Source organism: Dromiciops gliroides, chromosome 2, assembly GCF_019393635.1.
Source record: "Dromiciops gliroides isolate mDroGli1 chromosome 2, mDroGli1.pri, whole genome shotgun sequence".
In the NCBI taxonomy this organism is placed as follows: domain Eukaryota; kingdom Metazoa; phylum Chordata; class Mammalia; order Microbiotheria; family Microbiotheriidae; genus Dromiciops; species Dromiciops gliroides.
The window spans coordinates 318750267-318773276 of record NC_057862.1 but is presented as its reverse complement, the minus strand read 5'-3'; the positions used below and the strand labels follow the sequence as shown (position 1 = coordinate 318773276).

Here is a 23010-nt window from a genome sequence, read left to right as displayed (position 1 = left end):
CAAAGACAACTTTTACAAATGTTCCCCTCTTTTTTTTTTTTTTTTGGAATATGCTTATCAAAAATAATACTTCTAGAATCAATTTACACTTGCCATGGCAACCAATTTGCCAGGGAAATGCTTTAAAGAGTTTGATCAAATAATCAGTTGAGAAAAAATAACAAAAACAAACAACTCAGAATATGGGAGCACAATACTCCTAGAATTAACATTGTATTATGAAATCAAAACCATCTTGCCATGTTTCAAAATTAGATAGACAAATGAATAGAAGAAAATACAAATGGAACAATAAAAGACAGTGAAATTCAAACTAAGGAAATCTAAATGAATATGAACTTAATATCAATAAGAGTATTATAAAATATAAACTTGATCACATGACTATAAAAAGCTTTTACAAATATTCTCCTTGTTTTAGAAACTAAGTATAAGACACAATCTCAAAAGCATTAAAATCTCTATGAAAATAAACCCATACCATTAATTTCAAAATGTATATGTAATAGTATAGAAATCCTATGTAACCTCTGAACTGATACTATTAATAATCTGAGTGAATTTAGAACACTTTTGATTCCGATATCTAAAATCCCCAATACTCATATCAATACCTTGCTTCTTACTTCTACATTTCTGTAAAATATATATACTTCCATGGCAAAAGAAGCGGAGTCTTGAACTATGGTGATGATTGTCATTCTTATTCAGCTTAAGTTTTTCTTCTTTAACCCCTCTATATTGTCTGTCAGTCTTTTCACCATACAAATGCTTTATAAGATTACTAATTAAAGACAAAAGCAGGTTAGCAAAATTATGAACAAAACGAGCATATCTGGAATTTAAAGGGTTTTCTAAGGTTGTCTCAGAAGCACAGCCAGGCTGGGGAAGGGCTGAGCCTGAAGCTGCAAATGTAGTTAGAGAAAGTTGAGCATGCGCATTAGATCTTTGGACTTCCCGGGCAGGGGAAGCAAAGGGCTTGGCCATGGGGGGAGTAGAGGGTGGGGTCTGGAGAGGAGGGGAGGGACCAGCACAATTTGAATCAGACTTGATTTTGAACTCTGGCCTGGATTCCTCTTCCCCCACTTTGCCTCCAGGTGCTAGGGGATTAAAAACTTCTAGAGGGTGGGTCATTGCCTCCAGGCATGCAAAATTAGAGCAACAATTAGTGTTAGAATTGGGAAAAGCTGCAGGAATCTCTTCAGGTTTCTCTGAAAAAGCATGGTTGGGAGAGGGAGTGATATTTCCTTGTGTGAGTAAGTTGCTGGCTCTTTTAACAAAAATAAAAAGAAAAATAGAAAATCCACAAAAACAAAGCATTAACATGATCTTATCCCCCATTTGTCTGGTTAAACAGACTAAAATCAAAAATAGGGTAATTAGGGAGTTTAAAAGGTCCATTCGAAAAAATTCAAAGGAAAAACACAGCCAGTACACCAGTACTTAGCAGTTAAAGGGAGAGGGAGGGGAAATTTCTTACCCAACCAGCAGATCAGAAGAAGACTGAGGGTTAGCTTATCCCTTCGTGGTTGCCATCTGTTAAGGGTTAAAATTCTAGCTAAACTGTCTAAACTATTTAATGAGTGGTCGCCAATAAATTATAAGCTTTAGCAAGAGTTAGGCTTTTAAGCATTTATTAAGGAGAATAAGAATTTGGTAAAGAGAAAGAAAGGCCTAGATTCCTATCTATTAAAGGGAGAGCACATTTCTCGCTCCGCTCTCCGCCAGAGTCCAAAAGGAAGAGCCCGAGACTGAGCGCCAGTCTCTTCCTTCCTCCTCCCACTAGCCCGCGTCACTTCCTCCCAAAGAAAAGACTCCTGGTCTTGCCCTCAAAGACCTTCGCTTCATGGGCAGAACTCTTCTACAGTAAGTATCCAGCAGGTGCCGTCATTCCAATCGTTACAATTTCAAAAAATCCCCCTCAACTCTCAGGAATATGACAAGCATCCAAGCTTTCCCTACCCCACCCCAAAAGGGAACTTTCCAGTTTTCAAGTGGACATTCCATCTATCCTCTATAAACCCTTTTGCCTTTCTTCTGTTCTAGGAGGAGAATGTCTCTAAGGCTTCCTCCTTGAGGGTGAAGTCTTTCACTTCCCAATTGCTCACTTTCCTTAACACCAAATAAAAGACCACTTTAATTCTAACTGGACTGTGGATGAGAGTGTAATTCTTTGTTGAGAAATACCTAAGGACCATCATCTCTCACCTATGACAATTATGATTTCCCAGCATTAATTTTCTCCTTTCTTTCTTTCTTTCTTTCTTTCTTTCTCTTTCTTTCTTTCCCTTTCTCCTTTCTTTTTCTTTGTCTTTCCATTTATATTGTCATCATGTACATTTTTTTTTTTTAGTATAATAGTGTGGGGTTAAGGGATTGGTTGTGGTTAGTATCATAGGCAAACCGGCTGCTCATTCTTTAGGTGGGCCCCATTTTTGGAATTCTAGTGCTACCATTCTTTCCCAACTTCTTCCTTAGCAGTCCTTTAAGGGATTTCCCCTTAAATTGCCACTTCCTCTATGATTCTCACTCTTCTATGGGAGAGTAAGCCTGCCCAAAGCTAATTGCTTGTGAGAAGAGCTTCTGGCTATTAGTGTCCCTTCTTCCACCATTAAAATCTGTTTACTCATGACTCAGCAGTATGTAGGATTAGTGGAATTCATATTTCTCTGCCACTGGGAAGATTATAAAAAATTTTAATACATCAAAACTCTTTGAGATTTTTTTTTCTCACTGGGCTTAGAACCTCAGCTAGGATAAAACAGTGTTATGGATTTAGACATGGGGATCAGACCCCTTGTCTCTTCTGTACCTATGGTTCACTGGTCTTTATTGAAAACCCCTTCTCCCACTTCACTAATAAAGATATATACTGTTACAAAAAATTATGACTGGGGCAGCTAGGTGGTGCAGTGGATAGAGCACTAGCCCTGGATTCAGGAGGACCTGAGTTTAAATCCAGCCTCACACACTTGACACTTACTAGCTGTGTGACCCTGGGCAAGTCACTTAACCCCAATTGCCTCACCAAAAAAAAAAGTTATGACTGATCATGATTTTATATCTAGGATAAAATTAGCTCCAAAGATATGAATTTAATCGGGAATTCTGAACAGAAAATTTATAGTAAATCTCTGCCATTTCAGGTAGAAGGACAAAGTGGGAAGAAAGTTAAAATTCTTCATTCTCCTTAGTATTCCCAGGGAAAATAGCTGAGGAATTCCTCCCACCAATCTAGTCTCCATCATTTCTACAGGATTCTACATTTCTTTTTTCATAATCCTTACTCTCTACCTACTTGTGGGCTTTGAGCCTTTCCAGTTCCCATTGAATCTGCTGGGCTTTGAGCCTCCTCAGGTCCCACTGACATTAGTCATTCTTCAACATCTCACCTGAGCAGCATCAAGGCAAGCCCCAGAAATTGCATTCTGACCTGCAGATCTTCAATTCCCATCATTCCATTTCATCACAACAGAGTAATTCTACTGGTTGACATATTCTTGTTTTTTGCATTAGTTCAGATGTCTTCCCATGCTTCTCTACATATTTTATATTTATTGTATCTTACCCTACATTAATATTCCACTGTGTTTTTGCACTAGGACTTACTTGATAACCAATTCTCTAATTGACAGTTCTTTGCTACTGCAAAAAGTGCTACTATAGTTTGGTGTCCTTGGGACCTTTCTGTGTATCTTTGACCAGCTTGGGCTCAGTGGCACAGCTCCCTTTATTTTACAGATGAGAAAACTCAGTCTGAAAAAGAGATTTTTTTGTCCAAGTGTAAGTGATTTGTCCAAAGTCACACAAGTAGTAGATTAGAGGGTCAAGATTTAAAGCCAGGTCCTCTGACTCCAAACCCAGCTATTTTCCTACTACAAGAAGTGAAGTGTGGCATCATGAATGGGATGGTAGGCCTAGAGTCAGGAAGACTTGGTTTCAAGTTCCTCCTCAGTCACTTATTAGCCACGTGACCCTAGGCAAGCCATTTATCTATGTTCTCAGCCTCTACCTCAGTTTCCTCATTTGTAAAATGGAGATAATAATAGTATAATTACTATGTATAATTGTGTGTTGATTTTCATTAATTGGGAAAAGATTATATTTTTAAAGAGAAAAATGAATTTTAAATGTAATAGAAAATATTGTAGGAAGTATTGGTTTGGGAGTCAAGAGACTTGAATTCTAGTCATGACTCTGCTCTTAATTCACTGTATGTCCTTTGACAGGTCATTTGACCTGCCCAGATGTCAGTTTACCCGTTTCTAAAATAAGGGGATGAACTAGTTGACATTTAAGATCCTTTTGTTTTGTTTTATAAGAAATATTAACTGTTTAAATTACCTTCTGTTAAAAAATAATTATGTGGGAGCAGTTAAAGTACCAGCCCTGTATTCAGGAGGACCTGAGTTTAGGTCTGGCTTCAGACACTTGGCACTAACTAGCTGTGTGACCCTGGGCAAGTCACTTAACCCTCATTGGCTTCCCCCCACCAAAAAATTAATTATGTGAGACAGAGATAGGAATAGGAAACAAATGGAAAGGGTGGGAAGACAAGCTGAAATAGAAGGATTGATAAAAGTGTCACGGGTGAATTGGTTCTTGAATACCAAAAGGACTGTTTAAATGATTTAGAAGTAGTTTCAGGTCCTTTTGTAAAGCTCCAATATTCTGTAACAGCTGGGCCTAGGCCAGGGGTCTCATTTCTACTTGCTCCAATCTCTTTCCATTAGACTATTAGGACTTTTTTTATACCACATGTGCACGAGGGGGTCATGCCAACTCCGAACTACATCCACAGGTAGTTGTTGGTGATTATTTGGGGACATTAGGCCCAAACCCAGCTTTAATAAATATCATAGGGATTAAGATGGAAATGTTTTCACATGATTGCACATGCATAACATAGCTGATTGCTTACCGTTATCCCAGGGAAGGGGGGGGGATAGGATTTGGAACTCCAAACTTTTTTTAAAATGTTAAGGAACAGCTAGGTGGCACAGTGGATCAAGTACCAGCACTGGATTCAGGAGGACCTGAGTTCAAATCCGGCCTCAGACACTTGACACTTACTAGCTGTGTGACCCTGGGCAAGTCATTTAATCCTCATTGCCCCACAAAAACAAAGAAAAAATGTTTAAAATGGTTTTAAAATGCAATTGAGGAAAAAATAAAATATATTTAAAAAAAGAAATCTCATAGGGTTGTAGGGAAGCTGAAGGTGAGAATGGAAAGCAAATTGTTAAAAATAATAATAAAATACTTATCCCCACCCTCACTAAACACTATATTTTTCTTTTTTTCTTTGTTTTTGTTTTTTTGCGGGCAATGAGGGTTAAGTGACTTGCCCAGGGTCACACAGCTAATAAGTGTCAAGTATCTGAGGCCAGATTTGAACTCGGGTCCTCCTGAATCCAGGGCCAGTGTTTTATTCACTGTACCACCTAGCTGCCCCTAAATGCTATATTCTTAATTTTTTTTCAAAATAACTTTAAGTTTAATTTTTTTTATTCCCATGTTCTTTCAACACAGGGAGAGAATAAGAAGAAATATTTCTTATCCTGTCCATTCTTTCTCTTTCTTTTCAGTCTCTAACCCAGTTCCTTGGCTGGTCTGTCCTAAACCCTGACACCTATGAATCAATGAACAAGCTTGAAAACAGGAAGGATGTATTCCAGGATATGGTCAAATATCATGTGAAGTGTGACAATGAGGAGATACAGGAAATACTGGTCAGTATCCTCTTTTTAAAAATTTTATCTATAATCTTGCCACATACCTCTCTGTCCTGGGACATTTTTTTTCCTGAGCATCTGAAATCTGTGGAGGACTCGAGCTTGATGGCAGGTCAGCCACATGGGACTCAAGGAACCCTGATCTCCCTCTGTCTGGTACTAATATTCCATGAGGCACCTGCTCTCTGCGTAGTCTTCTTTGCAATTCCCCCTCCCCAAGTTATGATATCATCTAAACTCATGGTACTTTGTGCCTCCCTTGTGCACTTAGGATCGTGGGATCTTAGAGCTGGCAAGGGTCATCTAGTCCAACCCTCTCGTTTTACAGGTGAAGAAACTGAGGCCAAAAGAAGTCAAATAGCTTGCCCAAGGTCACGGAGGTAGTAAGTGGTAGAGGCTGGATTCAAACCCTTTGGACTCCGAATCCAGACTTTCCTCACTGCTCCTTGCTTTTTATGGTCTCTTCTGTATCATGCCATCTGTGGCTCACCATCCCTGCTTGACTTTGAGCTCCATGTGGGTAGAACCCTGCCTTTGTTCTCTTTTAAAACCGATTGCAGGGGCCGCTAGGTGGTGCAGTGGATAAAGCACCAGCCCTGGATTCAGGAGTACCTGGGTTCAAATCCGGCCTCAGACACTTGACACTTACTAGCTGTGTGACCCTGGGCAAGTCACTTAACCCCCATTGCCCCGCAAAAAAAAAAAAAAAACTGATTGCAAATAAGGAAATGTTTATTAAGCACTTACTGTGTTCAGAACATTAATCTAGCGCCTAAAGGAAGGGGCCTTCAGTGCCTTACAAATATTATCTCATAACAATCCTGGGAGGCAGGTGACATTATTATTCCCATTTTATAGTTGAGGAAATGGAGGTAGATAAAGGTTAAGTGACTTGAACAGGATCACACGCTAGATAGTATCTGAGGCTATATTTGAACTCAGGTCTTCTTGACTGCAGGTCCAATGTTTTTATTCATTGTGCCATTCTGCTGCCTCTGCTCCGTGAGAGACTTTCAAAAGTTTACAGGTTGCCCCACCTCCTTAAGTATAGAGGCTATTTTTGCCGTGTGTGTGTGTGTGTGTGTGTGTGTGTGTGTGTGTGTGTGTGTGTGTGTGTGTATCTCCAGGGCTTAGCACAAAGCCTGGCACCATAGTGTTTAATAAATGCTTGTTACCCACCTAACTGACTGGTATAATCAGTGAGTTTGCCCAAACTGGCTTTTCTGATGATCTGAATCGACAAACAATATCAGTTTTTAGAAAAGATGTCACTATTCATCTCTTGAATTTACAATCTTAGATGTACAGAGACCTTTAGGAGAAGAGATTTAGAGATGGAAGGGACATTAGAGAAGTTTCCTCATTTAACAAATGAGAAAACTGGGGCCAAGAGAGATTGTCAACAAATCAACAGGCGTTTATTACATGCCTGGGATCCAAAGAAAGGCAAAAACAGTCCCTGCTTCCGATCAAATTGGGTAGACAGCCAGTGAAAGACTATGTATCAGCAAGAAAAATATGAGATAAATTGAAGATGATCTCAGAGGGAAGGCACTAACTAGTAAGTTGAACTAGGCAAAACTTCTAAGGTTGAGACTCGTCCAAGGTTGCACAGGTAGAAAGTGAGAGAGCTGAAACCTGAATCTAAGGCCCTCTTAGTCCAAAGCTGGCATTCGATGATTTCTTTAATTCTCCTAGGACTTTGTGGGTTACAGGGTGGCAGCATCATTTAGTGGAGAGAACACACTATCCTGGGCCTCGCAAGTCCTGGCACTGCCATTGTGAAATCAGGTTCAAGTCACTTCCTAGCTCTGAGCCTCAGTTTCCCCATCTGTAAAATGAAGATAACAATGCTTGCACACTCAGAGGATTGTGATGAAAAGTGCTTTGTAAACCCAAAAGTATCATAAGTATAAGCTAGTGTTATGACAAAACACTGGGGAAGGAAGAGAGTCTAGAAGAGAGACGTAGCAAATGTGGTGCATGCATGCTGATGCCTTCATTCCTTTTCACCTTTCTCACCCCCCCCCCCCACACACACTTTATTTCTTTCCAGAAAACTAGAGAAGTGTATGGGAAGGAGCCCTGTGACTGTGAAGAAGAGGAGTTATTTGACATTCTCGTGAGTTGAATTAGTGCAATGTTTGCTGCGACCTGATATTAGTAACTTTGTAAGGGATGGGACAAAGGTTGGCCCTGGGCAAGATTGAGAAAATGTCCTTGTCCCTACCTCTTTCTGTCCCTGTCCCAGTGATGTGAGGACTTGGTAAGAACTTGAGGTGGTATCTGTGGCAGAAGGATTTTTGGGGGCCTCTGGAAGACCTGAAGAGCCAACAGGATTCAGTCATAAACCTAATGGTGAAATTTCTGGCTTGGGGACAGGTGACAGATGAAATATTTGGGAAGAGAAAGATTTTTTTCAGTGGATGTTGTTGATGTGCATCTGTCCCTTCACTCATAAAGTCAGACTGAGTTATCTTAGTCTGACCAAGAGGACATGTGACTTTTTCCCAGAGTCCCACAGCAAGGCACTAGTAGAGCTAGGATTTGAACCCAGGTCTCCTGGCATCTTCTTTGTCCACTATACCATTACACTGTGGTTTCTCACTGCTGCTTTTAATTTTTCTCCTTCCCCTGATTAGAGTTCCACTGTACTCAAGTGCATGATGAGATTATTAATTATTGAGATTGGGGAACCATTTCTTCAATGTGGTGGGTTGAGGAACCTCCCAGTTGTCCTCCTCAAGTTACTGTTTGCCCTGGCCCTTCACTCACTGGGTCCTGACCCATGAATCTGTAGAACCATTGGCTCTCCCCTTTGTCTGAAAGCCAAGGAGAGAAGAGAGTTCAACCCAGAGACCTGTTGGAGCTGTCTTTTTTCTGGCAGAGGAAATAATGAGCTACCCTGTACCCTGCTCCAAAGAGAATACAAGAGAGGAGGAAAGCTATCTGCCAGGGCAAACTTCTCCCTGAATCTTGTACTAACTCACCAAGAATGACCTTTCTTTCTTTCCTTCCTTCCTTCTTTCTTTCTTTTTTCCTTCCTTTTCTTTCTTTCTTTCTTTCTTTCTTCCTTTCTTTCTTTCTTTCTTTCTTTCTTTCTTTCTTTCTTTCTTTCTTTCTTTCTTTCTTTCTTTCTTTCTTTCTTTTTCTTTCTTTCTTCCTTCCTTCCTTCCTCCCTCCCTCCCTCTCTCCTTCCTTCCTCTCTTCCTCCCTCCCTCCCTCCCTTCCTTCCTTCCTTCCTTCCTTCCTTCCTTCCTTCCTTCCTTTCTTTCTTTCTTTCTTTCTTTCTTTCTTTCTTTCTTCCTTCCTTCCTTCCTTAATTCCTTCCTTTCTCCCTCCCTCCCTCTCTTCCTCTCTTCCTTCCTTCCTTCCTTCGTTCCTTCCTTCCTTCGTTCCTTCCTTCCTTCCTTCCTTCCTTCCTTCCTTCCTTCCTTCCTTCCTTCCTTCCTTCCTCCCTTCCTCCCTTCCTCCCTCCCTCCCTTCCTCTCTTTCTTTCTTTTTTTCTTTCTTTCTTCAGCAAGGTGAACTCCCAGATGCAGAGAAATATGAAATTAATAAGTTCCACTTCAGTGACCTACCCCTAACAGAGCTGGAGCTGGTGAAATGTGGAATCCAGATGTATTATGAACTCAAAGTGGTGGATAAGTTTCACATACCCCAGGAGGTGAGGCTCACACCCCAGACCTCTGACTTCCTTTTCTTTTTTTTTTTTTTTTTAAGTGTTCTGCATGAAATCCAGAGAGTGACCTCAAATTGACTTTGTGTTATTCTGATCATTTTTATAATGATCACTATGACTCTCTGAAAACCTCAGATACAGGAATGGTGGAGGCATGCCTTGTTCATCATAAATAAAGTGGAAGCTCTCTTTTCTGCAGATGGGGAAACTAAGAGAGGTTACAGGAACTGCCCAAAGTCACACAGCTAGAAATTATCAGAAGCAGAGTTTAAACTCTGGTCTTCCTTACTCTATGGGCAGCACTCTAACTGCCGCACCATCTATCTGCCTCTTTGTACAAAAGGATGGGCTCGAATCCCTACACATAATAGGATACTATTGAAGGATAGTTATTTCCAAATCTCCAAGAAGGGAAGTTGTTCATGGTCACACAACCAGTCCATGCCATAACTAGGCTGGAAGTCGGAACTCCGATTTTTTTTTTTCCAGAACTCTGACTTTTTTTCCCCCCCAGAATTCTGACTTTCTAGGTCAAGACTCCTTGAACTGTCTTAATCTATGATCTTATCTTAAAGGGAGCATCCATGCAGGGAATTTCCTACAATAGTAAAATCACAGCTCCAGAAATTTTTTTAAGTGTATAAGGTGGTAGTTTGGGGGGAGTTGGAGATACAGGAAAAATAAAATAGTCTTTGCCTTCTAGGAGATGATTTAATGTAAATTCCTCACATTTATATCATGTACCCCTGAGTTTCTCTCCTTTGACTCAACGATCTTTCCACATGCTCATTCCCAGGCTCTAGTACGGTTCATGTACTCTCTCAGCAAAGGGTACCGAAGAATTACCTATCACAACTGGCGCCATGGCTTCAACGTGGGACAGACCATGTTCTCACTGCTGGTGGTAGGTTTAACGCTGTTGATTGCCCATTTCTGGGGGGGGAGAAGAGAAAGTAGGAATACGTTATCATTGCTCTAAAGCCATTGTCATCGGAAGCTGTCTCAGGCAGACAAATACAGGAGAAAGAGGAAGAATCGCCCATGGACTAGTACATGGAGATAGATGCCCAGAGGAAAAAATGAAGCACAAGACCAGGGAAAGAGGAGATCAAGGCCTTCCATTAGCCAAAGTCTTTGAGTGGCGGCTGGATGGTACCTTATTGGGGATATTTTAGGGGGAGTTTTGGTTCAGGCGCAGGCTTGGACTAGAGGCTGAGGTCCTTCTGTCTCTGTGATGCTTTGTGAATGCTGTGACTTGAAATGGAATGAAGACTTTGGGGAGAAGTAGAGAACACTCTTTTTAATTGGGAGTCAAGAGTATGGGCCAGAGGAACCTCTCTATAGGCCCTTTTGTTAAGGTTTGAAGGTGAAGAATCCTATGGAAAGCCTAGACCAGAGGGGCCTTAGGAGATGGGCACTTGCCTCAAACTTCACCTCTTTTTAAATGATATTTTTATTTTTTTAATTAATTTTATTTTTAATTATCTTTTATTTTTTAATTTCATTTTCATTTTTAAATATATCTCCCCTCCTCTATCTGGTAAGACATTCCTTATAACACAGTCTAAAAAAAAGAAAAAGAAAAAGATCATTCAACAAAACCCATCAAGACTATAATCCTGTCTGACAATATGTATAATATTCCACTCAATGGTCTCTCACTTTTTTTTTTTTTTAGGGCAGTGAGGGTTAAGTGACTTGCCCAGGGTCACACAGCTATGGTCTCTCACTTCTGCAGAGAGGATAGAGAGGTTCTGCATCTATATTCAAGGGTTGGAGAAATAGTGTCCAATGGGCTAGAATGTAGTAACCTAGATCACAGTCCTTGGCAAGAGAACTGGAGTTAAGCAAAGAAAATGAAAAGACTCCCATTCCCTAGGCTTTATACCTATGACCATGGACATCTTTATGATTTATAATCCTTTAACCCATTTTTACCTGCTATTGGCATATTCTCCATACTGCACTCACATGTTGCTTTATGATGCTTATAGTAAATTCCCTTTAAAAATATGAAGCAAGGGGGCAGCTAGGTGGTGCAGTGGATAAAGCACTAGCCCTGGATTCAGGAGGACCTGAGTTCAAATCTGACCTCAGACACTTGACACTTACTAGCTGTGTGACCCTGGGCAAGTCACTTAACCCTCATTGTCCCACAAAAAAAAAAATTTAAATTAAAAAAAATATGAAGCAAGATGGTGCAGTGCTTTGGGGAGAAAGAAGAAGGGGGAGAAGGAAAACCCTCTGGTTTTTCCCCTAGGAGTCTTGATAGGTTTAGGGATATCCTGGAAAGTTAGAGGAGATAGTGGCTACAAACACTCAGTAAGTGACTGAGCCAAAAGTGAGGCACCTTGGGATGTAGAGCTGTATGATACCAAAGTCACCATCGTGTCCGACCTCTTCATTTTACAGAGGTTGAAACAAAAGTCTGAGAAGTCACTAGCTCAAGGTCACAAAGATGACAGCCGCAGGGCCAGACCTGGAACCCAGGTTACCTAATTCCAAGTCCAGCATGCACTTCTTTACCCCACACTGCCTTTATGAGGAGGTATAGGTGCTGGGTATTTTCTCTAAGCATTCTCTAGTCTGAAACTTATGCAGGTAAACTGGCCATTTGGAGAAAGGAATGCAGAATTGGAAAATAAATCCATTTCTATCCTTATTTACATGACCAAGTATTTATGTACCCATGGGACAAATTCCCCAGAGTTATACTTAAACCAGAAAGGCTTAGGAAGAATATATGGCTTTCCTAGTGGATGGAGAATTAAATGAATAAATTATAGGAGCAAATGTTACAAGGTAACACGATTAGAGTTCTTTCTTCCTCCGTTTACCCAAAACAACCAAAAATCAAGCCACTTCTGACTTTTCGCCCACTCAAAGTTCTACCATGCATCATGGAGGAAGAACACTGAGGAAGCCAAGATTGGGCTAGCTAGCTGAGGAGTAGGTACTCCCAGGTCAAGCAGGTAGATAAAAGAACTGTCTTGGGCTCCTGGCATTTCCTTTTTCCCACATGCCAATATCTGGTATGGGCTCCATGCCAATGTATGCTGGAGCCAGTGTAATTGTATTGGTTCATGGTGAGCATTTATACCTTGGAAATTGGCAAAAGCTACAAATCAGGGATTTTTTTTTTTTTTGGTAATTGCCCAGAGTTAAGAAAATGATGGAGAAAATATTAATGAAACAAATCTAATTTAAAAGTTTATTGTACCTACATTCCCCCCACCCCAGACCTAGTTGTTAACCATTTACCAGCATGACCTTGACTACATAGCATAAAATCCTAGAGTCTCAGAGCTGGAAGGGGGCCCAGAGAGTGTCTAGTCCAGCTCATACCACCAAAGGCCTCTCTTCTCCAATGGTCCCAATCTGCATTCATCTAGTCTCTGTTTAAAGGTCCCCAGGGATGGGAAGCTCTTGAGGCAGCTCAGTCAATTGCTGGAAAGTTCTGTGTGTCATGCAGCTCTTCATTTGAGTGAACTGAAGTCCTCTTCCCTCTAATTACCCCCATTGCACTTTGTTCTGTTCTCTGAAGCCAAGCAGAATACTCATCTGCCTTCACAACAGTCTTTCAGGTATTTAAAGACCTAAGTCATGTTTCTTTTCTCATCCCAAACCTGAACTCTTTTCTTTTGCTCAGCATCCTCAGATTCTGCCACCAATCTCCACATGACATCATTTCTGGACCCCCTCAGCTGTCTTGGTGCCTGGAGATGGGGGGTGGTGCACATTCCTGATTTATCAATGTCTTTCCTAAAATGAAGATCCTAGAACTGAACTCAACACTTCAGGTGGGGCCTGAGCAGGGCAGAGATCAGTGGAACCTCCCTGTAATTAAGGCTGTAACATCAGAATGGCTTCAATTGAACACAGACTAGAGCAGGCTATTTTAAAATTTTCTTTCATTTTTTTCTTTTATCCAAGTTTTTTTGTACAAAATGACTAACACACTGGCACAGTGTGGCACAGTGGATAGAGCACTGACTCTGGAGTCAGGAGTACCTGAGTTCAAATGCGGCCTCAGACACTTAACATTTACTAGCTGTGTGACCCTGGGCAAGTCACTTAACCCCAATTGCCTCATTAAGGAAAAAAAAATGACTAACATGGCAATGTTTTACATAATTGCACAGGTATAATCTAGATCTGATTGCTTACTGCCTCAAGGAGGGGGGAAAGGAGTGAGGGAAGGAGGGATAAAATTTGGAACTCAAAACTTTAAATAAAGGAGTATTTACTGAGAGAAAAAAAGAAATAATGGCCTCCAATGAGCCCTGTTAGAATGGCCTAGATGTTATCTGTAAACACTTTTGAATTTCTCAAGAGAAAGGCTAGTCAGATATCCTACAGGGCATCACATTTATTCAGAGAGGAGCGGCCTCCTTTGTTCTCAAGTGAGAGTTTTCTCTCGAACCTTGATATGTGACAACATATTATCCTGATTGCTCAATATATACTGACTGCCCTGAGGAAGCACCAAAGATTATGATCTACTTCTTTGAGGTCTACAGAAAAGAAAGAACTTAGCAAAAATTGCCTGACTCCCAACCCCTATTCTACCCAACATCTAATTATAGTCTTCAGTGTGATGGAAAGGGGTTTGTTACCACGAAGGAATCTTCCTCTGGGTCTTTGAACATTCCACAAGTACCTCTGTTGTTCCAAGGGTGCTGACCTACTTTAAGTTGTCAGTGACTCAGATGTCCTTTTTTTTTTTTTTTGTGGGGCAGTGAGGGTTAAGTGACTTGCCCGGGGTCACACAGCTAGTAAGTGTCAAGTGTTTGAGGCTGGATTTGAACTCAGGTGCTCCTGAATCCAGGGCTGGTACTTTATCCTCGATGTTCTTATTGTCCATGTAGACTGGGAAGCTGAAACGATATTTCACAGACCTGGAGGCCTTGGCCATGGTGACTGCTGCTTTCTGTCATGACATTGATCACAGAGGCACCAATAATCTCTACCAGATGAAGTAAGTGAGCTCAAGGCCCCAAAGAACCTTCCCAGGCAAACCTGGACAATTAGTGGGAGGCTCTTTCCCTCTCCTTATCATCATCCTCAGAACCATAAAACTGTAGAATGGTAGACCTGGAAGAGACTTATTTCGGGCAAATCATTTCCTCTTTCTGGGCCTATTTCCTTCTGTGTTAAGTGAAGGGGTTGGGCTAAATGACTAGATGGTTTTTGGGCCCTTTCCAGAAGGCTGTCATATTTTGTGTTGTAAGGATCTTCTGACTCTGACATTCTGTGTTCTGAGGTCCCTTTCAACCCTTCGTTCTTTGTTCTATGTTTTGAGGTCCCTCCCAGAGCATACACTGTAATATTCTAATGACTGCAATGTTTTCTACCCTGTATTTTCAGATCCCAGAATCCACTGGCCAAACTCCATGGATCTTCCATCTTGGAAAGACATCATTTGGAATTTGGCAAAACACTGCTGAGGGATGAGGTAAAGTCATTAGATTCTGTGCTTCTTTCTTGACATTTTAACAAAAAGTTTATCGATGCCTTTTGATTTTATATCACAGTCATTTTTGCTTATAGCTATCTTTCCTCCCTCTTCTAGTAAGGCTTTTCCTATAAAAACAACTATGTCAAAAAGTTAAGCAATATTATTGATATGTTAATCATGTTTAAGCAAATAAGGGGCGGCTAGGTGACTCAGTAGATAGAGCACTGGCCCAGGATTCAGGAGGACCTGAATTCAAATATTTTTTTATCTATGTTTTATTTCACAGCATGACTAATATGGAAATGTTTTGCATGAGTACACATGTATAACTTATCTGGAATTGCTTGCCTTATTAATTCAGGGAGGAGGAGAGAAAATTTGGAACTCAGTTTTAAAAACAAATGTTAAAAATTGTTTTTGCATATAATTGGGGGAAAATAAAATAATAAAGGGAAATAAGTAAATAAATACAATGTTCAGCATTTATTTATTTATTTATTTTTCTTTCTCTTACCTCTTCCAACACTGGAAAAAAGAAAAGAAAAAAATCCTGGATAGCATTTTTCATCACGGGTCCTTTGGAATTGTCTTAGATCATCATATTGATCACAATAGCTAAGTCTTTCACAGTTGATCATCATTACAGTATTGCTGTTACTGAGTACAGTGATTTCCTAGTTTTGCTTACTTCATTCTGCATCAACTAATATAGGTCTTCCTAGGTTTTTCTGAAACTATCCTGCTCACCATTTCTTATAGCGCAATAGTATTCCATTACATTCATATACCACAACTTGCTCAGCCATTCTCCAGTTGATGAGCACTCCCTCAATGTCCAATTCTTTGCCACCACAAAAAGAGCTACTATAAATAGTTTTGTATATGCAGGTTCTTTTCCTTTGATCTTTTGGGTACAGCCTAGTAGTGGTATTGCTGAGTCAGAGGGTATGCACAGTTTTATGGACCTTTGGCTGAAGTTCCAAATTGTTCTTCAGAATGATAGGACCAGTTCACAATTCCACCAATAGTGCATTAGTGTCCTGGTTTCCACATCGTTTCTATCACACATACATACACACTAATATATGTATGTATATATGTGTGTATACATATACACACACATACATATAAACTGAAATTGGAATGTTGGTTGCCTGATTCCAGATCCAGGGTATTTTTCACTGTACCACATGTTCAATTGGTGGAGGAATTCCCTATAGATGATGATATCTCCCAGATTCTTCTGTTTTTAGGTGACACTGAGCTAATTGCAAGCTCCCTACTACCTATAAGATCATCTCAATGAGATCCTTGACTACCCAAAAGAAATTGTGCCAACAATCCAGACAAGAAGTGGTAATGACTGTTTCCAAAACGATGATGTACAATTTGGTTTTGGTTTGGTTTGGTTTTTGGTGAGGCAATTGGGGTTAAGTGACTTGCCCAGGGTCACACAGCTAGTAAGTATCAAGTGTCTGAGGCTGGATTTGAACTCAGTTCCTCCTGAATCCAGGGCCAGTGCTCTATCCACTGCGCCACCTAGCTGCCCCAATGATGTACAATTTGAGAAACCTGTTGAGTCAGTCCAGTGGTATATATATCTTGAATATGTATGTTAGATAATGATCTGGTCCCAGAATTGACAAGGAAGGAGGAAGAGATTGCATCCAGGAAATTTTGCAGTGTTTTTAACAGTCATAAGTCGATCCATTTCCAGAAAAACAAACAAATGCTAGTATTCTCCTAGACGGCTGTGTGCATATGAATAATGAAGACTATTGTAATTTCTTTTGACTATTGCAATTTCTGAAGAATAAAAATTGCAAGTCATTCAAAGGACAATAGAAGAAATCATCATTGAGAGGCAGTGTGTCACAGTGGAAAGAATACTGGATTTGGAGTCAGAGAGCCTGCATTTGAAACTTACCTCTGATGATTATTCTCTGTATGACCAAGGACAAGTCACCTCTCTGGGTCTCTGTTCCTCATCTGTAAAATGGATAGGCTGGATTAGATGGCCTCTGAGGTCCCTTCCAATTTTTAACATGTGATCATTGTTTATTGTGGGTGTAAGTAGACTGCAGTTCATTAGCAAATTTGACTCATGTGCAAGACATGATGAAAGGGATGGTATCCTGGACATGTGTCATAGATAGATAAAGCATTTATTAAGTGCTTACACTGTGTTAAGTGCTAGGAATACAAATATAAGTCAGCAAAAAGGGTCCTTACCCTCAAAGAAGTCCTACTATACTGTGGGAAGATAGCACATAAAAAATATGAACTGAAAAACTCTAAGGTTGAAAAAGTAGAAGAGGGTATGAGCGAAGGGGGCAAGGGAGCTGGAAAAGAGGAAGAAAGGGAAAAGAAGTCTACAGAGTTGAGTTATGAATGAAATAGAGCATGGCTGAGGCCTTCCTGACATAGTGATTGGGGAAGATAGTTACAGAGAATTCATGCAAGGCAGATACTCACATGGTGGTCACAAGAAGTGATACTGGGGCAGCTAGGTGGTACAGTGGATAAAGCACAGGCCCTGGATTCAGGAGGACCTGAGTTCAAATCCGGCCTCAGACACTTACTAGCTGTTTGACCCTGGGCAAGCTATTTAACCCTCATTGCCCTGAAGAAGAAGAAGAAGAAGAAGAAGAAGAAGAGAGATACAAAAATATTCTCAAAGTTTCTCTGAAGAAGTTCAGAATCAATTGAATGCCAGAGGAGACACTGGCACAGGACCACCCAGCATGGCATACCCACATCAAAGAAGGTGCTGTGCTCTATGAGCAAAACAGAATTTCAGTAGCTCAAAAGAAACGTGAGATTTGCAAATTTAGAAACATCTCCACTCCAGATGTTCATATGGACTATTTGTGCTCAACCTGTGGTAGAACCTTCCAAGCTCCTATTGGTCTGATCAGCCACAGTCAGACATACTGTCCTTTGACTCCAGCATAGTGATATTATTTTGATCTTCTAGAACAAAGGACAAAAACAACCAACCAATTATATGTGTGTATATGTATCTGCATACACACACACACACATATATACATAGACACATTTATGTCTATGTATATAAGTACGCGTGCATATATGTATGTGTATATATTTCATATATATGCATATGTGGTCATGCAAAACATTTTCAAACTAGCCATGTTTAAAAAGAAAAGAAAAACAAAGAGGAAAAAAAAATTTCAGTCTCTACTCTGAGTCCGTAGGTTCTCTATTTGGAGGTGATCTTCTGCAATATTGAAAAATCAGAAAGAAGTAGGTTAAAAAGGAGTATTAAACATGAGCCCAGGCTTCATTGAGAGGCATCATGGTATAGTGGAAAAAGGTAGCCTAGGAACCAAGAAGACCTGGGTTCAAATCCTGCCTCTGACTATACTGGTTAAATCATTTAACCTCTCAGTGCTCTAAATAACTCTCAAAATGTAAATGGTATACAAGCTGTGTGACCCTGGGCAAGTCACTTAACCCTCATTGTCCTGCCAAAATAAATGAATAAATAAACAAACAAACGAATGAATGAATGAATGAATGAATGAATGAATGAATGAATGAATGGATAAACAAACAAACAAACAAACAAATAAATAAACAAACAAATAAATAAATGTAAATAGTAGGAGAGAAAGGATTAGAATTTTTACTTCCTCTCCCTCTGGCCCCACTTTTGCAATGTGGATCTTTACCCCCCACATACACTTCTTTCCCCCACTCCTCCTCTCCATTAAGTGTGACTTTCTAGTCACCATCCTCAGTTCTGTCCTGTGAAGAGATCTTCTTGGGTATGGCAGAGTAGAACAATGATCAAGGCCATATAACCTTCAGAGATACTTCATCTATCTTCTCCCCAGACAAAAATTGCCATTGGGGGGAAAGCTGAATTCATGCTTTTAACCCTGGTTTGAGAAATTATTGAATGTGAATAAGTAAAATTCTCTTTCATATAGCTCTGGAGCCCCCTGGAACTGGAGATAATCTTGGCAACTTCCAACAGTCTATTTTCTTTTTCAATTTTTCTCTCTATTTGTAACATGTTAATTTATTGCCCCTTTTTTCTGTCTCACATCCCATTGCCATTAATGAAATACATACTCATAAATATTGCTTTGATCAACTACTTTAACCTTATGATGACTTTGAATGCTAATTGAGCAGAAATGTTAACAAAGTTTAAGAAAGATCAACTTTGGATTTATTTATCACATACTCTCTAAAGCAGGGGTGAGCTGGGTATGTGGGAAAGGATAAATAAGGGCAGGCAAAAATCACCATCTGGTATCAGTTCTCTAGGATGGAAGAAATTCAGCAATGACTGGTCCATCAAGGCACAATTCTCATCTTGGACTCAGGGTGATAATAATAACAACAATAGCAGTATGCACCTACCATGTGCTAGGCACTGCACTAAGTGATTTACAAGATGTCTCCTAACCATGACAAGAAATGGCAGCTGAGACTGTATTCTAGGTGTCTTCAATTACCAGCAATCCTGCCTCCCTCCATACCCAATCCAGTCTTTCTCAAAACTCAAGCTCCATATCTATTGCCATATGAAAAAAAAAAAAGCTCTAAATCACTATTGATTAGAGAAATGAAAAATAAAACAACTCTGAGGTACCACCTGACATCTATCAGATTGGGTAATATGACAAAAAAGGAAAATAATAAATGGTGGAGAAGCTGTGGAAAAATTGGAACACTAATGCATTGTTGGTGGAGCTGTGAACTGATCCCACCATTCTGGAGAGTAATTTGAAACTATGCCCAAAGGGCTATAAAGTTGTGCATACCCTTTGACCCAGCAATACCACTAATAGGTCTTCTTCCCAAAGAGATCATAAACAAAGGAAAAGGGGCAGCTAGATGGCGCAGTGGATAGAGCACCGGCCCTGGATTCAGGAGTACCTGAGTTCAAATCTGGCCTCAGACACTTAACACTTACTAGCTGTGTGACCCTGGGCAAGTCACTTAACCCCAATTGCCTCACTAAAAAACCAAAAAACAAAAAAACAAAGGAAAAGGACCCACATATACAAAAATATTTATAGCTGCTCTTTTTGTGGTGGCAAGGAATTGGAAATTGAGGGGTTGCCCATCCATTGGGGAATGGCTGAACAAGTTGTGGTATGTGAATGTAATGGAACACTATTGTGTTGTAAGAAACGATGAGCAGGCAGATTTCAGAGAAACCTGGAGGGTCTTGAGTGGGCTGATGATGAATGAAATGAGCAGAACCAGGAGAACATTGTACACGGTATCAACAACATTGTGTGTTGATCAACTGTGATAGACTTGATTCTTCTCAGCATTACAATGGTCCAAGATAGTTCCAAAAGACTCATGATGGAAAAGGCTCTCCAAATCCAGAAAAAAAAGAACTATGGAATCTAGATGCAGATTGAACCATACGATTTCTATTTTTTTGTTTGTTTTTCTTTTTTGAGGTTTTTCTCTTTTGTTCTGATTCTTCTCTCACAACATGACTAATGCAGAAATATGTTTAATGTGATTGTACATATATAACCTATATCAGATTGCTTTCTGTCTTGGGGAGGAGGGAGGGAGGGAGAAAAATTTGAAACTAGAAATCTTATGAAAACAAATGTTGAAAACTATCTCTACATGTAACTAGAAAATAATGAAATACTTTTATGGAAAAAAAAACCTCAAGTTCGGGGCATTTGAGCTCATCCCTGCACCCATATACATCTTGCCTCTTTTTTTTTTTTTTAAGTGAGGCAATTGGGGTTAAGTGACTTGCCCAGGGTCACACAGCTAGTAAGTGTTAAGTGTCTGAAGTCGGATTTGAACTCAGGTACTCCTGACTCCAGGGCCGGTGCTCTATCCACTTCGCCACCTAGCTGCCCCATCTTGCCTCTTTTGAGACTCCTTTTTCACAGCAAGAGAAAGGTGATATTGTCTCTTTAAGGCATGGAAACTCTTCTTACTGAGCAGGTTTCATCTCAGCTACTCCAAATCCTTTGGTAAGAGAATGCTACAGCTTTTAAAATATGCTTCTCTTGTGTTTTTCCTCAGAGTCTAAACATCTTCCAGAACCTTAATCGAAGGCAGCATGAGCACGCCATCCACATGATGGATATCGCGATCATTGCTACCGACCTGGCCCTTTATTTCAAGTATGTTGGCTCTTGAGCAAAAGGAGGATTTTTATTCAAGCAACTTGTCGAGTTTGAAAGTAAAATGCAACAATGCATGGGCGTACCCTTCAATGAAAACCAATAAACATATATTAAGTGCTTTCTCTTTGCTAAGCACAGGGGATACAAAAATAAAAGTAAGTCTCTGACCTCAGACATTCTACTGGATGGGGGGTGATGCAACATGTCCACAGAGCAGTAAATACAAGGTAATTTGAGGTGGGGTAGAGAGAAGGAGAAAGATACAGACAGGCACAGAGAGGAGATAAGAGGGAGAGAGAGGAAAATAGGAAGGGGGAGACAGAGACAGAGAGAGACAGAGACAGAGATAGAGATAGAGAGAGACAGACAGGCAGAGACAGAGACAGACAGAGACAAAGAGAGAGAGAGAGAGAGAGAGAGAGAGAGAGAGAGAGAGAGAGAGAGAGAGAGAGAGAGAGAGAGAACTAATAGCTGGAGGTACCAGGGAAGGGAAGGTTTCATGAAGAACATGACACCTAAGCTGAACCTTGCACAAATACAGATTCTGAAATATGAAGGAGTGCATTCCCAATGCTGAGGGATGCCTTGTATGAGTGCACAAATATGGGAAATGGAATGTTGAGTTTGGGGAGCAGCTAGAAGTTTAGTTTGGCTGGAATGTGATGTGTATGAGAAGGAGTAAAGTTAGATAAGGCTGTAAAGGTAGGCCAGAACTGGTTTGTGGAGGGTGTTAAAGGGCAGACTGAGGAGTTTATATTTTATCCTGAAAGTCATGTGAAAATACTGAAGGTTACTGAGCAGAGGAATACTAGCTGAATTGATGATGGTGGTGATGATGATGATAAACAAAAACAATAACAATATTCACAAGACCAGTAGCTAGCACTTTTATAGTGCTTTATGGTTTTTGAAGCGCTTTTCCTATGTTAACTCATTTGATCCTCAATTAACCCTGAGAGGTAAATGCTATTATTATCTCCATTGTATGGATGGAAAAACGGAGCCAATTTTAGAGATTATATTAAAGGTTAATTTAGAAATCCCGTTATTTGCCCAGGATCATACAGCTAGTAAGTATCTGAGGGAACATTTGAATTCTGACCTTCCAGACTCCAAAGCTAACACCCTATCTATCCGTTGTACCACCTAGATGAAGAGGAGACTGGAATCAGGGAGACCAGGTGATAGGCTGTTAGAGGCAGCTAGGTGGTACAGGAGATAGAACACTGGTCTGAGTCAGGAAGAGCTATGGTCAAATAAAACCTCACCCGTTTATCAGCTGTGTGACTCTGAGCAAGTCATTTAACTTCTGTCTGCCTCAGTTTTCTCAACAGTAAAATGCTAAAAATACCACTTACTTCCCATGATTGCTGAGAGGATCAAACAAGATAATATTTGTAATTTAACACAATGCCTGGCGCATAATAGATGTTTAATATACACTTGTTTCCTTCTTACCAGAGCAGTCTAGTAGAGAGGGGGTGAGGCTCTGAACTAGAGCGGTTAGGTAAGTGGAGAGAAGGGGATGTATTCAAGATATATCGTGGAAGGAAAACTGACAAGACTTGGCAAACGAATTGGATATGGTGAAGGAGAGGGAAGAGCTGAACATGACTTTATGATTGTGAACCTAGGCAACTAGGATGGGGGTGCCCTCAAACAAATTTGGGAAATTTGGAGGAGGTTTGAGCTTAGGGAGGAAGAGAATAAATACCATTTTGTATTTACTGAGACTAAGATGTTAATGGGACACCCATGCGGAGATCTTCTTGTGTATGTGGGCCTGGCGTTCAGGACAGAGATTATGACTGGAGATATTGGTTTGGGAGTCATCTGCTTAGAAGTGGTCACTGATTTATGATAGCTCATGAAATCACCATGGGAGAAAGAGTAGACACTGCCGGCAGAACCTCTGGGAATACCCATACTTAGGGGCTGAGAAGTAGATGATGATCAAGTATAGAAAGAATCAGTCAGGGAAAC

General features: G+C 40.3%; 1 protein-coding gene across 1 annotated transcript in view; it reads left to right on the top strand.

Moving 5' to 3' along the window:
* Positions 1 to 23010, top strand: part of PDE6A (phosphodiesterase 6A) — a 107724-nt gene that overhangs the window by 42410 nt on the left and 42304 nt on the right. The window contains exons 10-16 of the mRNA XM_043980715.1: positions 5589 to 5732; positions 7792 to 7857; positions 9256 to 9402; positions 10214 to 10321; positions 14286 to 14395; positions 14785 to 14872; positions 20924 to 21024. Coding sequence (XP_043836650.1) covers positions 5589 to 5732; positions 7792 to 7857; positions 9256 to 9402; positions 10214 to 10321; positions 14286 to 14395; positions 14785 to 14872; positions 20924 to 21024 — 764 coding nt within the window. The remainder of the gene's footprint in view (positions 1 to 5588; positions 5733 to 7791; positions 7858 to 9255; positions 9403 to 10213; positions 10322 to 14285; positions 14396 to 14784; positions 14873 to 20923; positions 21025 to 23010) is intronic.